At 41.9% G+C, this 13,073-nt stretch overlaps 2 protein-coding genes across 8 annotated transcripts in view; one reads left to right on the top strand and one right to left on the bottom strand.

The window, feature by feature from the left end:
* Positions 1-13,073, top strand: part of Hdc (histidine decarboxylase) — a 93,625-nt gene that overhangs the window by 58,493 nt on the left and 22,059 nt on the right. For all 4 annotated transcript variants that reach the window (XM_070209759.1, XM_032436656.2, XM_015174539.3 and 1 more), the window contains exon 4: positions 8,833-8,927. In XM_070209759.1, coding sequence (XP_070065860.1) covers positions 8,906-8,927 — 22 coding nt within the window. In that variant the 5' untranslated portion in view covers positions 8,833-8,905. The remainder of the gene's footprint in view (positions 1-8,832; positions 8,928-13,073) is intronic.
* On the bottom strand, positions 64-6,759 carry LOC116651038 (skp1-protein-hydroxyproline N-acetylglucosaminyltransferase). 4 transcript variants are annotated; one of them, XM_070209767.1, is made up of 2 exons: positions 4,790-6,759; positions 64-892 (listed from the first exon to the last, which is right to left on the bottom strand). In XM_070209767.1, exon 2 carries the CDS (start codon positions 609-611, stop codon positions 267-269), a length of 345 nt encoding a protein of 114 aa, XP_070065868.1. In that variant the 5' UTR covers positions 612-892; positions 4,790-6,759; the 3' UTR covers positions 64-266. The 4 variants fall into 4 exon arrangements, with proteins under 4 accessions (XP_070065868.1, XP_070065870.1, XP_070065869.1 ...); XM_070209769.1 differs by having other exon boundaries at positions 4,801-6,759; XM_070209768.1 differs by having other exon boundaries at positions 4,806-6,759.

The raw sequence follows: 13,073 nt of genomic DNA, 5'->3' as shown, positions 1-13,073 counted from the left end.
AGGTACTATAACTTGTGTGTTGAAATCTGATTAATGCTTAAGATCAGCTGCTGCTGCTTTCAGTTTTTGTTTTTTTTTAATAATTATTATTATTATTATTGTTGTTATTTTTTATGCTATTTAACTATTTAGTAAGACACTTGTTCGCGTATATTTTAGATAGAAATTGTTTGGTTTTTGTTTTATTTGTAAACTTTAAGCTTTAAAGCAATTTTTTTGTTGAATAAGTTTTTGTTTTTGTTTTTGTTTTTTTTGGGCGCTTTTTTTCAGCCCTTTTGCAGCACATGCAATTTTAAGCTTTTGTTGTTGCCCTTTGAAGTTTTTGGCTGTTGTTGTTGCTGTTGTTGTTGTTGTTGTTGTTGCTGTTGTTGTTGATTTTTAAGCACTTTCACTGCGACTTTGTTGTTGCTGCTGCGTTTGCTGTGATTTTTATGATGTTGTTTGTTGTTGTTGTTGCTGTTGTTGCTTTTGCTGTTGTTGCTTTTGCTGCTGCTGCTGCTGCTGGTGTTGTTGTTATGCTCATTGTTTTGTCGATTTCTCTGTTTTGTTTGATTCCAAATCAAAATTTCCAAAAATACGAAAATTTCACGACAATTAATTCCGGAAGACATTTAGGCGCATTCTTCAAAACAGCATTTCAAGTGAATTTCGTTTATTTCGACTATTATTTCTATTTAAATATATATATTATATATTTCTTAATTATATATTTTAAAGGTTTTTCTCTTTCTTCTTCTTCTTCTGCTGTTGCTGTTGTTGTTGTTGTTTATTTAAACACTTTGATGTATAAAATGGTTTGGCCCGTTATATAAATGCTTTTGCTGCGCGTTGTTAGCCATGGCCAATGCATGGCATTCAGCATATTGTTAATTTAGTGGGCGTGGCAAGCTGCCTGCGAATATTTGATATGTTTTTCAAAAATTAATATATGAAACTCAGGAGCACACTTGCTGCCAGTGCCTGTGCCCGTGTGTGTGCGTGTGTGTGTGTGTGTGCGTGAATGATTTTACCAATAATTGAATTTGCCTTTAAACATGAAACAAGCGACACAGGACATGAAAACTGGGCCGCAACTCTGTTGCCCAAAAAAAAAATAAAAAAAAAAAAACCAACAACTCCAACGAGGCAAATGCATGAGAATGTAACATGAACATGAAAAATCGATATAGAAATGAGATTTAAGGGTGCCAGACAGCTCGAGCAGTGGGGGAGTGTGGGGGTTGGTGGGGGGACGCCGACTAGTCATAATATAGCTGCGCTGTGGCTGGGGTCTTGCTGGGCGGGGGTGGCAACTCTGTCAGACAGGCGCGCCGCTGCCTGCAGAAACGAACATGAAATGCAGTTTACGAAGCGGCAGCAACAACAACAGCGACGCATAAATCACACAACGAAAGCTCTGCACGTGTGTGTGTGTGTGTGTGTGAGAGAGAGAGAGAGAGAGAGTGGCAGCGCAAGCCATGTGCGTGTGTGTGTGTGCGCGCTTGTAAACAGTGAAAAAGTTCTATGACCCAAAGCTTGCCGGCAAAACGAGCAAACGCAAATGAATATAAAACACATTTTTACTTTTTTTTTTTGTTCATTTTGTTGTATTTTATTTTAGTGAGGGTGAGCTGCTTAGTTGGGCGGTGTGTAGCTGGGGGGGTTGGAGCCCTGTGGGGTTAGTTAATAGGAACTTCAAATGCGGAAGCCCAGGCAGAGGCTAAGCGAAACGCACACATGCAAATACGTCACCAGTAAAATCGTTCTGCTTGTTGTTGTTGTTGTTTTAGTTGTTGCCGCCGTCACCAAAGCGACAACAACAGAAATTGTGCCAGCAGCGACAACAACAACAACAACAACAACTGTAACTAAAGCAGCGCCAGCATTTTTTACCATTTACTATTGTAATGGAGAAATTTACATATAGAAACGTAGCGAGCAGAACGCCAGCGTCGCAGCGGCGTAGCGTCAAATAAACTGAAAAGAAAATGAAAATGAATAGCAACAGCAGCAACAACAACAACAACAACAATGGGGCAGCTGAAGAAGAAGCAGCAGAAGCAGAAGCAGAAGCAGAGCAAAGGCATGAATTTCAAAAATTCTCTCACAACGAGCGCACACGAACACAGCGACAACGAACTTACTAACGGTACTAAGCCGGTCAAGCCCGAAAAAGGGAGGCAGCAACAACAGCAACAACAGCAACAACAGCAACAACAAGAACAGCAATAAGAACAACAACAAGAGCAAAGTCTGACGACAAAGTTACATGCTGACTGCCAGCGTCGCTGCTTGCGTCGCTGCCCCGCTGTCGCAGTACGTTGACGCCGAAAAAGACCAATGACCTATGCTAGAGCTCTGCACACACACACACACACACACATACACAGAGACTCAGGCATAGGCGCTGTCGCTGTCGCTGCTAGGCTTTTATTTTATATACTTTTTTTTTTGTACCCCCCTTTTCGCTTGGGTCTGGGGTGGCTCTGGCACACTTATAGACGACACATAGAGTGTGTGCTTAGCAATGTTGTTCTACTAACGGTAATGCAAACAGTTGGCGCTGGGCAAAAGGTAGCGTCTGTGCGAGTGGGTAAGAGAGAGGGAGAGAGAGAGCGAGGGAGCGAGGGAGCGAGAGAGAGAGAGATAGAATGAGAGAGGGGGCATGATAGTGGGCGTAGGCAGCGACGGTGACTGAGAGACAGCTCTGCTCTAGGTGCTCTGAACTCAACTGAACTGAACTGAACTGAACTGAAGCTAGCGACCAACTGGGTGACTTACTGTGCAGTTGGGTTACGGTAACTGTTTACTGCCGCTGACGCTGACGCTGACGCTGTCTACTGACAGTTTTCTTGGCTTTTGCCTGGCTAAGAAACTGTCTGCTTTTATAAATAGAAGCCCAAAAACAACAACTACAACAACAACAACAATAACTGATAATCATAACTGGGCACAATGGGCAACAATTTGCATTGTTTTTTTTTCGTCTGTTTCTGTGCAGGGTGGCCTGCGGGGCTGGTTGGGCTGCGGGGTGGGGTTGACAAAACAATGTGGCTACATTATGAAAGATTATTACTGTGAACTTTTAACTGTCAGTTGGGGCTGATGATGAGGGCGGCAACAGCAACAGCAGCAACAGAAGAAGAAGACGAAGGGGACAAAGATTTGCAAACAGTTGTATGTAAGCTTGGCAACCCTACAAAACTAACCTAACTCGAAATGCTTAAAGACAATCTAACAATATTTAAAGAAAGTTGAAGTCTCTTAAAAATGATTATTGTCAATTTTCGGGGCTTACTCCTTCTTGGAAAAACTGAAATTCTGGGTACATATTTTCATTTCTTTTCTGGAGAAGTGTAAAGCCTTGACTTTTACACATTTTAATCGCATCATTCTTCCTGAAAAGCGATCTTTTCGCAGAACAGTTCTAATTAGCGATCGATAACTGTAGTTAGTTTCTCAACTTTCCAACACTGTTCAAGTTTATAGTGGGAATAATTGCTGCTACAGCAAGGGCCTTCAATCTTTACGGGGCAATTAAGAGATACGGGCTCTATGCGTATTATTTGAAGCAAAAACTGAGTGAACCCTAAGAAGAGACGGCTCCGAGCGAAATGTTGATCTATGGTCACTTAATTATTCATTAATATTGAACTATATTTTTGAAATATTATTGAAATGAAGATTTATTGTGTACAAATTAATTTATGATTCTCAAGCCTGTAGCAGAAGTTTTCTAATATGTTCACTCGGAAATGAGGAATACGCAGGAAAGAGATTCGTATGAGATGCGGAAAAATCAAATAGCAGAAGTTTTCTACTTTGCGACATAGAGAATAAGAATACGAAGGGAAGAGATTAACACGATGATACCCAAGAATCGAATAGCAGATTTTTTCTACAGTATTCTCTCGGAAATGGGGAATACAAAGGAAAATTTAAACAAGGTAGTTCCAATGCTTGATTCGCGAGAGTCAAGTATTTCCAGATATTTTATAAGACATTTTGCTGAAGAAGTCCAACTACTTATTAGGCTAAGTTCGATAGTTTAAACCTAAAAGACTACAGTGAACACTCGCAAATAAACTCCCTTCATTTTTGTCTATTATTCCAAAGTACAAACAACTATTTGCAATTGCCTGGAAATACTATTTCCTATAACAAAAATATACAACATTAAAATATTGATATGATATTGAATCCTAAAGAAATTTTCGATAATAAGACTTTTATATTGAATGTGAATGAATGAAAGTGGAATTAATGTGAAGTGATTCGATTTTGATTTCTGCAAAATTCAAAAGTCCAATGAAAAGTAGCAGCTTAAAGGACAAATTCAATTCGTTGCAAAAAATCCTGCCAATAATATTTTTGTAAATCGACAACTCTTAGAAAATTATCGATATTTAAAAATAAGTGTTGTAAAACTCGAAACATCGAAAGATAAATATATTTTCTAAATAAACAGCTTTTAAATTGTTCGTAATCCAAAGGAGGTTTTTCAGCGCAAATAATATCCAATAAATTATCCAATTTGTGTGCTGGATTTCTCATGTTAATTTTATAATCCAATAAATATCTCATTTTTCAGAAATGATCCTTTATGGCTTTATGCACACACACACACAGACGCACACACGCACACACTCGCACAGTAATTTATTGCATTACACAATGTATATTTTGGGAGGGTGTGTGTGTGTGTGTTGGTGTGTGGGTGTGTGGATAAGTGTAGAGGGGTTTGCATTCTCAGCTGCTGCTCCAAAAGTTTCATATTTTTTCTGTTATTTTTTTTTTTTGGAGTCTGTACCAATAAATTACGTCACTTGCACTTCCGTTTTTGTTGTTGTTGTTGTTGTTGTTGTAGTCGCATCACGAGACGGCGCAACGACGTTGCAGTAGCGATTGCAGTTGCATTTGTTGCAGTTAGGCACGATTTGGAATTTGAATGCACTTTTTAGATATTTCTACTGCCGCTTCTTGTATATATGTATATATATATATGTATATATATATTAATTTGTATATATATTTTTGTTGACTTTTCTTTTTGTTTTGGCTGCAGCTGAAACCGAACCGAACAACTTCACCGATGCCTGCAACAAATTAGCCAGGCATGTTGCAATATTTGAATTTGTTGCTGCCGCTCTGGCTGTGGCTGTTGCATTTGTAATTTTCTATTGCTGCACACGCACCGCAGCGCACACACAAATCGAGAGACGAACGCACTGGCGGCACACACAGACGCACACGCACACGCACACGCACGCATACAGGAGAGCGAGAGACGCGCGTAATAGTTGAAAAGACACACACACACGCACACATACACGAAGAAAATCATATACAATAAGTATAAACAACAACAACAAATAATTAATAATAAAGATACAACGCGCAACGCATCGTAACCGCCGCCGCGATACGCTCAATACGAAGTGTAGCTGAAGACTGCCTCAAAATGTTATCGAGTTCGTTGTCCAAGTGGCGCGCCGCATTGCGGCCTCAGAGTGTGGCAGCAACTCACACAGCACTCACACACACACACATGCACTCCCATAGCAAAGAGAGAGAGAGAGCGCGCGCGCCAAAGAGCGCGGTAGCCACGTTGCGCTCAGCAAGTCCCCACCGACCGCACTCCAATCCAGTAACAACAGCCAAAGCACTGTTGATGACGACGGCGACGCCGGCAGCGCTGCTTGCTGAGTGGGTATATGTGTCTCTGTGCCGATGACTTCTTCAATTTTTTTCAGCATTACGCTTTGTGCCGTTCATTCGCTATGGCAACCGCTCCACTGGCGCTTTTCTATGTGCATGCCTACGCGCGCGTGTGCGTGTGTGTGTTGGTGGGGGGGGAGAGCTTGTACGTGTAAGAGTGGGCAGCGCGCGCTTTTTACTAATCAGCTGTTGACGTCGCTCTTACATAAAGAGAGCGCCATTTCAAAGAGAGGCCAGACACTGAATGAGAGAGCGCGCGCATCAAAGCTTTGCTGCAGGCGGAAAAAGCTGTGTGCCATATTACTATTACAGCATTTGTTGTTTTCATGGCATTTCTGTTTTTCTTTTTTTTTTTTTTGTTTTTGTATTTTGTAGCTTTTGTTTTTGTTGCCGATTTTCGTCCATTTCCTTTTTGTGCTGCGCTTCTCTCTGGCACTGCGACTGCCACTGTTACGGCTACTGTCATTTCCATTTGATATTCCCAATTAGCAGGTCAATTGCTTTTTAGGCCAAACTGTGTGCATTGCAGTCGACTTGTTTCCCTCTTACCCTCTCTCTCTCTCACCCTCGGCCACTGTCTCTGTCTCCGTCTGTCTGGACTAGTCTGCCTGGCTGCGTGTTTTGTCCATTTCTTCCTGCCGCTGCCGCTCATCCTGTGTGTGTGTGTGTGTGTGTGTGCGGCATTTAATTACACTTTTAGCTGACTTTCCTCAACGACTCACTTATGCATGAAAATTGTTTCTAATGGTTCTGCAAATTGCGCATAAATGCATTTTTTATAATGCCACACACACACACACACACATATGTCTGCGTGTGTATGTGTGTGTCTCCATTTAGCCCCCTTAAAACATATGCTAGTCCTCTTCACATAAACTATTTCTCCGGCTTAAATGTCTTTTGTGCCAATTTGTGGCTTAGTCATGAATTATGCTTATTGTTATTAAGTTAGTTCAAGCCATATTTAGGATAATTGTTTTCGTGTGAATTTTTAAAGAATAGCAGATTAAACGAAGGTTTGTTTTGGGCTTAGTATACAGCACGTTTCAAAGGAAGATAACTTAACAATTCAGATAGAAATAAATATTTAATACTCGGGAGCTTAAGCTGGATCTAATATAATTATAAATATATTTTTTAATTAATTAATAAGATCAGAGTTTAAAGCAAGATTTATATTTGAAAATTAAACTTTACAATTGTTTTAAAAAGAAGAAAGTTGGCATTAGCTATAAGTACTTAGTTCTTTATTAGTACTTAGAAGCACGAAGACACTTGGCCTACATTGTTAGACAATAATCATTTCTAGAAAGCCCATTTCTAGACCTAGATTTGTCTAGCACGAGTAAGGCTAGACATATGGAGCTCATTTGTATTTATAGCCCAGGATCCTTGCCATTAAAACCCGGTTTTAAAATACCTGCCAAAAGCAGACGTCATTTAAATACACAAAACCCAATCAATAACTCTTTCGATGTCTTTGCTTTTGAACCTTTTTAAAGATTTCACTTAACTAACTTTAGTTAATATGTAATATTTAAAAATAAAATGCATTTCTTAAACTTTTGAAAGCCTCGACAAAAAGATGAAAAAGTCCACTAAAAATCATTAAAAAAATAAATATGATAAAACTGCCAAGGTAAACCAGGGTCAAAGTTCAGCAAACAGAGCCAAAGCCAAAAAAAAATGCTAATAAAAAAAATATATATATAATATATTGAAATTTGTTTCAGGAGACGACACATGCAAAAATCGCACACAATTTCAAATTAAGTCAACTTAAGTATTTAAAACATAAATTAATAAAAATAAAATACAGAAAAAAAAAACAAAGATGTTGCAAGCAACTTTCGGTTTGCCAAATTTGAAACGCAGTAAAGCAACAAAAATTTCGTAGCTTAAAGTTAATAAATTAATATTTTTTTTGTGGCTAATTTATGTCTTGTTATTGTTGTAATGCATACAATTAACTCTGTCGCAACTCACTCACGCACACAGATACAGATACAAATGTATCTGTAGCTGTTAAGTATCTGCGTGTGTTATGGGACAGCATAAAACTTTGCATAAACGAAACAAGTAGATGAAACAAAAAAAAAAAATAAAATAAAACTCCATATTACGAAATGGCCAACAACGATTGGCAAAAAAAAAAAAATTATATTGGGTGAAACAAAAAACTTGGTTATGATAATGAAACGGCTGCGCTCGATTGGAAAGAAACCTCATGCGGCGCTGGCTAATGGACGGGTACGAGTTACAGGGCCCTGGCGGGCGGGACGCGGGGCGAGAGGGCGGCGGGTTCGGCAGATTCATGCATGAAATGCAAACGTTGTCTGGCTGAAATTATAATGAACCCATCGCCAAATCATATAGGTAATTCCAATATCAGCAACAATGGGGGACATCTATGCGATCATGCGATTGATATACCCACATATCTCCACACATGTATCTCTATATATATATATATCTATATATCTACATATATCTATTCGCAAAAGTGATAGTGCGTTCGCCTGAACCTCTCGTAACTCGTCATCCGCATCTTGACTTGGGTTTTGTCTTGTGTAATGCGCTCGCTTCTTCTTCTTCTTTTATGGCCAACTTCAGGGTCGCATCTTGTGGATGCAAACAAATGTTTAGCCAGTTTAGCTACTAAGTTAGTTAGTTAGTGAAAACATTTAATGGATTCATTTGGCTGGTATTGTGGTTTCCTTGCCAAATTAAAGACGCTTATTAATGCGTCTGATGAGCTACATTTCGCAGCTAAATAAAATATATACAAAATTATTTCAGTCTGTCGTTTTTTATGCTTCACAAATGAATTTGTATCTTGCAAGTCATAGCTGATGTAAAACTCAGTTACTTTTATGTTAATTTTTATTACAGAATTTGTGCATTTAAAGCAAATCATGTTAAGGCAAATCTGCTCAGCAGTGGGGTGCTCTGTTATTTGGCTAAGATACTGTTAAATTTATTTACTGTACTGTAACTGCTTTGCTGCTGTCTGTTAACTAACAAGCATAGTGTTAACAGCTGCTTAACATAAAATGTAACTGTTATTAATAGTGATCTAACTTGGAATTAATTTGGAACAATTTAATATCTAGTTTTTATGTTGTTTATTTTCAGAGACTAAATACAGCTAAACTAACAGCAGCAACAGCTTGCCTTCTCTCATGGAATTTAATCTGTCTTTTCATTAATGAATATCTTCAAATACAAATGTAAGTAGCCATTTTGAACTCTTCTATTTTTCTATTGTAATACATAATATTATCTGTAAAAAAGATGTTCTATACACAGTCTCGGCTTTACCGTTTAGAATGCTAGAAATTTAATTATTATGAGCCCTTAAGATGGTCTAAGAGAGTCTGATGATAAGTTAATGATTAGTTTTGCGGATTAAGTTTCCCCCTTTTAGATTGGGCGGTTTCGTCATCAATTCGAGTAAAGCTCCGTTAGACTCGTTATCGATCGCTCGATTAATGATCAGCTCGGCTCGAAATGCAGCTCATCAATCATCGAATGACATAACTGACCAGTTCAAGGGCTAATGAGCCGCAAATATCAACAAGAGCCAGACACGGACAGCTTTTTGGGCAAATGTAGATCAATCTTGGCTCGTTCTTTAAGAATGAAACCCCTTTTTTTTTGTTGGTTGCACAGTCACGAGCCACGCCCCTGCGCCCGGGGCAGCGACTGCGACTCATTTGTGGCCCATCAGAAACTGACAACTGCGAACGCCTCAAGCGGCCAAATCAATTTCAAGCTTGGCCAAAAGCATTATATAGATACAGACTGGTCAGCCCTGTACCCCCCGCCCGCCGCCCACCTCTAAGACGCCCCTGGCCAGCTCATTAAGATTGTGAAGAATTGCGAGCTGCCGTTGCGCACAGTTCTATTGTAATCGAGCGAATGTGTGTGTGAGAGTGAGTGTGTGTGTGCTTGTGTGTGTGTGTGTGTGTGTGTGTGTGTGTGTGTGTGTGTGTGCTTAGACTTCATTCAGCTAACTGTATAGTTTGTAGCTGCGGCTTTTACCGCTAAGGTTCGTGCTACGGTAAAAACTATGAGCCAAGAATGTTTACTGTGTGCATGTGTGTGTGTGTGTGTGTGTGTGTACGTGTGTGTGTGTGTGAAACGAAGCGGGCGATGAACAAGTGCTTAGAACTGTGACTTGATAGCCAAAGCAAAGAGTGAGAGAGAGAGAGACAGAAAGAGTGTGAGAGGGGTGGGGGGAGGGGGTAGGGGGGCTGTGTGGCTCATTTGTGCCGCAAGTGAGTCAAAGAGCCGTAAAGCGAATGTGTCGAAGCAGCAAGAATCGCACAAACTAACAGAACCTAATGATAAAGAACACCAACCCGCAGCACTAGCATGCCCCCCCCCCCCCCCCCCTCCCTGTACCCCTGCCTCTCGCTAGCGAGCAACTTTGCGGCTTATTTAGTATGTCAAAACATGTTTTTTTTATTCTATTTGTTTGTCTGTTTTTTTTTTTTTTTTACTGCTGCAACCAACGTCGTCTATGGAAAGTGGGACACAGCCGCAGTCGAGCTGCGGCTCGGTGGCTGCCACAAGAGGTGAATAGCCAATAAATCGACGCTTGTAAATTGAAATTCTTTGGCATGGGGTGTGTGCAACAACAACAACAACAACAACAACAACATACGCACATACACCTGTTACTGTTGTTGTTGTTGTTGTTGCTGCTGTTGCTGCTGCTGCTGCTGCTGCTGCCAGAAGGCATCAATGTGGACGCTGTGTCAGCCTGTTAATTGTGGTCCGAGCTGGGCTGCTTGCGCAATGCCATCATTTGCATGCCCCCAGATGCGAGTCTCCCACTCGCAAGTACAGTAGACTCTCACTACAAGTTGCAGGTGGAAACTTTAAGACCAAAGCTCCTTTTTCCTAAACTGTAGTTCTGTAGAGTTAAAAATTTTATTTAGATGCACGTGCTGTCAATTGAAGCTTTAAAGCTTCCGATTTTAATTAGCTTAAAGCACATGAAGAAGACTTAAAAAATATATTGTTGTTTGCTAAGAAATACTTTAAAGCTAAAGCTTTTCAATTAAGTTGAAGCTTATTGAGAAGAAATTTAATATTTATATACAATATGCAATTGTTTAATTTTAAAACTCTATGCAAATGAGTTTCCCAATACATAAAACTTTATCGCTTATCGAACAGCGATCGATTATTTGGCAGTTGCTCACATAATAATTAATTTTGATGAGCACATAATTTGCCTACAACAATTAGTAAGGTTCATTCCAAGCTGGTTTCACTGTACTACTTATGAATATGCACACTGACCTGTCATAGCTCCATTGCTGCTGCTGTCTCTGTCTCTGTCTCTCTCCCTGTCTCTGTCGCGCGTTGCTGTTGCCGCGACCGCAGCCGCAGCAGTTGTGGTTGCTGTTGTTGTTGCTGATGTTGCTGCTGTGGTTGCTGTTGCTGCTGTTGTTGCTGCTGCTGCTGCTGTTGTTGATGCTGCTGTTGTTGCTGTGGCTGTGGCTGGCTTCTGTGTGGGCAGCAGCGGTGGTGGCGTTCGTTCTCTATGTCGCAGCCGCTCAGTGGGCGTGGCTGTCTTGCGATGGCTGCTGTTGTTGTTGCTGCTGTTCTCGCTGCTGGCAATGTGCTTGCACACGCTGCTGAAGCTGCCCAAGCTGCTGAAGCTGCCGGCACGGGCCAGCGCCGGTGGCTCCGACATGAATTTCGTTTGCATTTGCTGTGGTGCAGCCAAAGCCAAGCGCTTGGGCGCCGGCTCCACCAGCTGCGCCTCCTCCAGCTGCTGCTGCTGCTGGAGGTGCTGCTGCTGCTGCTGCTGTGGCGCCTCTGGCGAGGCGCTGGCTATGATTGTGGCCTCCTCCTCGCCGCCCGTTGTCGTCTCAAAGCACACGTCCAGCAAGGTGGCGCCGCCGCCCGTCTGGAGGCCGGCTATATCCTTAAGATCTATCCAGCTGGCACCGAGCTTGTCGGCGTCGGTCAGCGGCAGGCTGAGCACACGCGTGTCGCCCTCGTCGACAATGTGAAAGGCCTGCGTCGGCTCAATCTTAACGATGATGGGCTGGCTGGCCAGTATCTGTTCGGGCGGCAGATTGCATCTGTTGCTGTTGTTGTTGTTGTGTGTGTTGCTGTTGCTGCTGCTGCTGCTGCGGCTGTTGCTGCCCAGCAGGCTGGCCATATGCTCATCGTCCTCGTCCTCCTCAATGGCATCCAGCTTACCGAGCTGCTGTTCGATCTGCAGGTACGTCGTGGTAGTTGTTGTTGCTGCTGTTGCTGCTGCTGTTGTAATTGTTGCTACAGTGTTGCTGCTGCTGCTACTGCTGCTGCTGCTGGCCACATCGCAGCCGCCCGTGACGCTGGCCAGGCTGCGTATGGTCGTCACTGGCTCCCGCTCCCGTTCCCGAGCGCGCAGCACATCCAGCTTGAGCACCGTGCACTTGTCCGTCTGCTGGTACTGATGTTGCTGCTGCGGTCGCACGTAGCCAGTTGCTGCTGCTGCTGCTGCTGTTGCTGCTGTTGCTGTTGTTGCGGCTGCTGCATCCGTTAGAAAAGCCAGCGGTGGCGATGTGGCTTTGTTCGAGGTGCTCACACAGCGCGTGGGCGTGCCAGTTGACCGAGCCACAATTGTGGTGGCCGCTGGCAGCGGTATTATCGATATCGAGGGCACCTTGCTGCGCAAACTTGCCACGGCTGCCGCTGTGGCAGCATCCGCATCTAGATAGCTGGCGCTTGCAGTTGCCGCAGTTGTTGCTGCTGTTGTGGCAACTGTTGCTGCAGTCGCTCTGTTGCTGCCAACGGGCGCTGCCTGCTGTATCAGCAGGAGATCTCTTGGCCTATCCGTTGTGAGGGCCGTTTCTTGGACAATTTGGTGTATGAAGCCAGCAACAATTGCTGCCAGTTGCTGTTGTGTTTTGCAGATTGCAGCTGCTCTGCGTTTATTTGCGATTACTTTTACTATATTTACATATATTTTTTAGCATTTTCCAGCACATGTTTGGTGTGCTATTCAATATTTACCATTGCTGGCAATTCTTTTCGTGAATACTTGAATTGCAATACCTTTTTTTTAGAATTGTTCAGCAACAATTGCTCTTTCCTGTTGTTGGTAGCTGCCGGATATTGTGTTAAGGATCTTGGATATTTTTCAATGTATTTTTTAGCTTTTTCCAACACTTGTTTTAATGACTTGCAGCTGAAACTATTGCTAGTTGTTGTTGTTTTTGTGCGTGTTTCTTTTAGAATATTTGTTTTAATTTGGTTTTACAGTTTTCCAACACTTGTTAACGAACTTTCTAACACTTGCATTGAAGCTAAACCTTTTTACGCACACTTGCTTATTTGTTTTGCGAGTTTAGTTTTAATTTTTTGTT

The sequence above is a fragment of the Drosophila virilis genome, chromosome 5 (genome assembly GCF_030788295.1).
Source record: "Drosophila virilis strain 15010-1051.87 chromosome 5, Dvir_AGI_RSII-ME, whole genome shotgun sequence".
Classification (NCBI taxonomy): domain Eukaryota; kingdom Metazoa; phylum Arthropoda; class Insecta; order Diptera; family Drosophilidae; genus Drosophila; species Drosophila virilis.
This window is presented reverse-complemented; position numbering and strand designations above follow the sequence as displayed.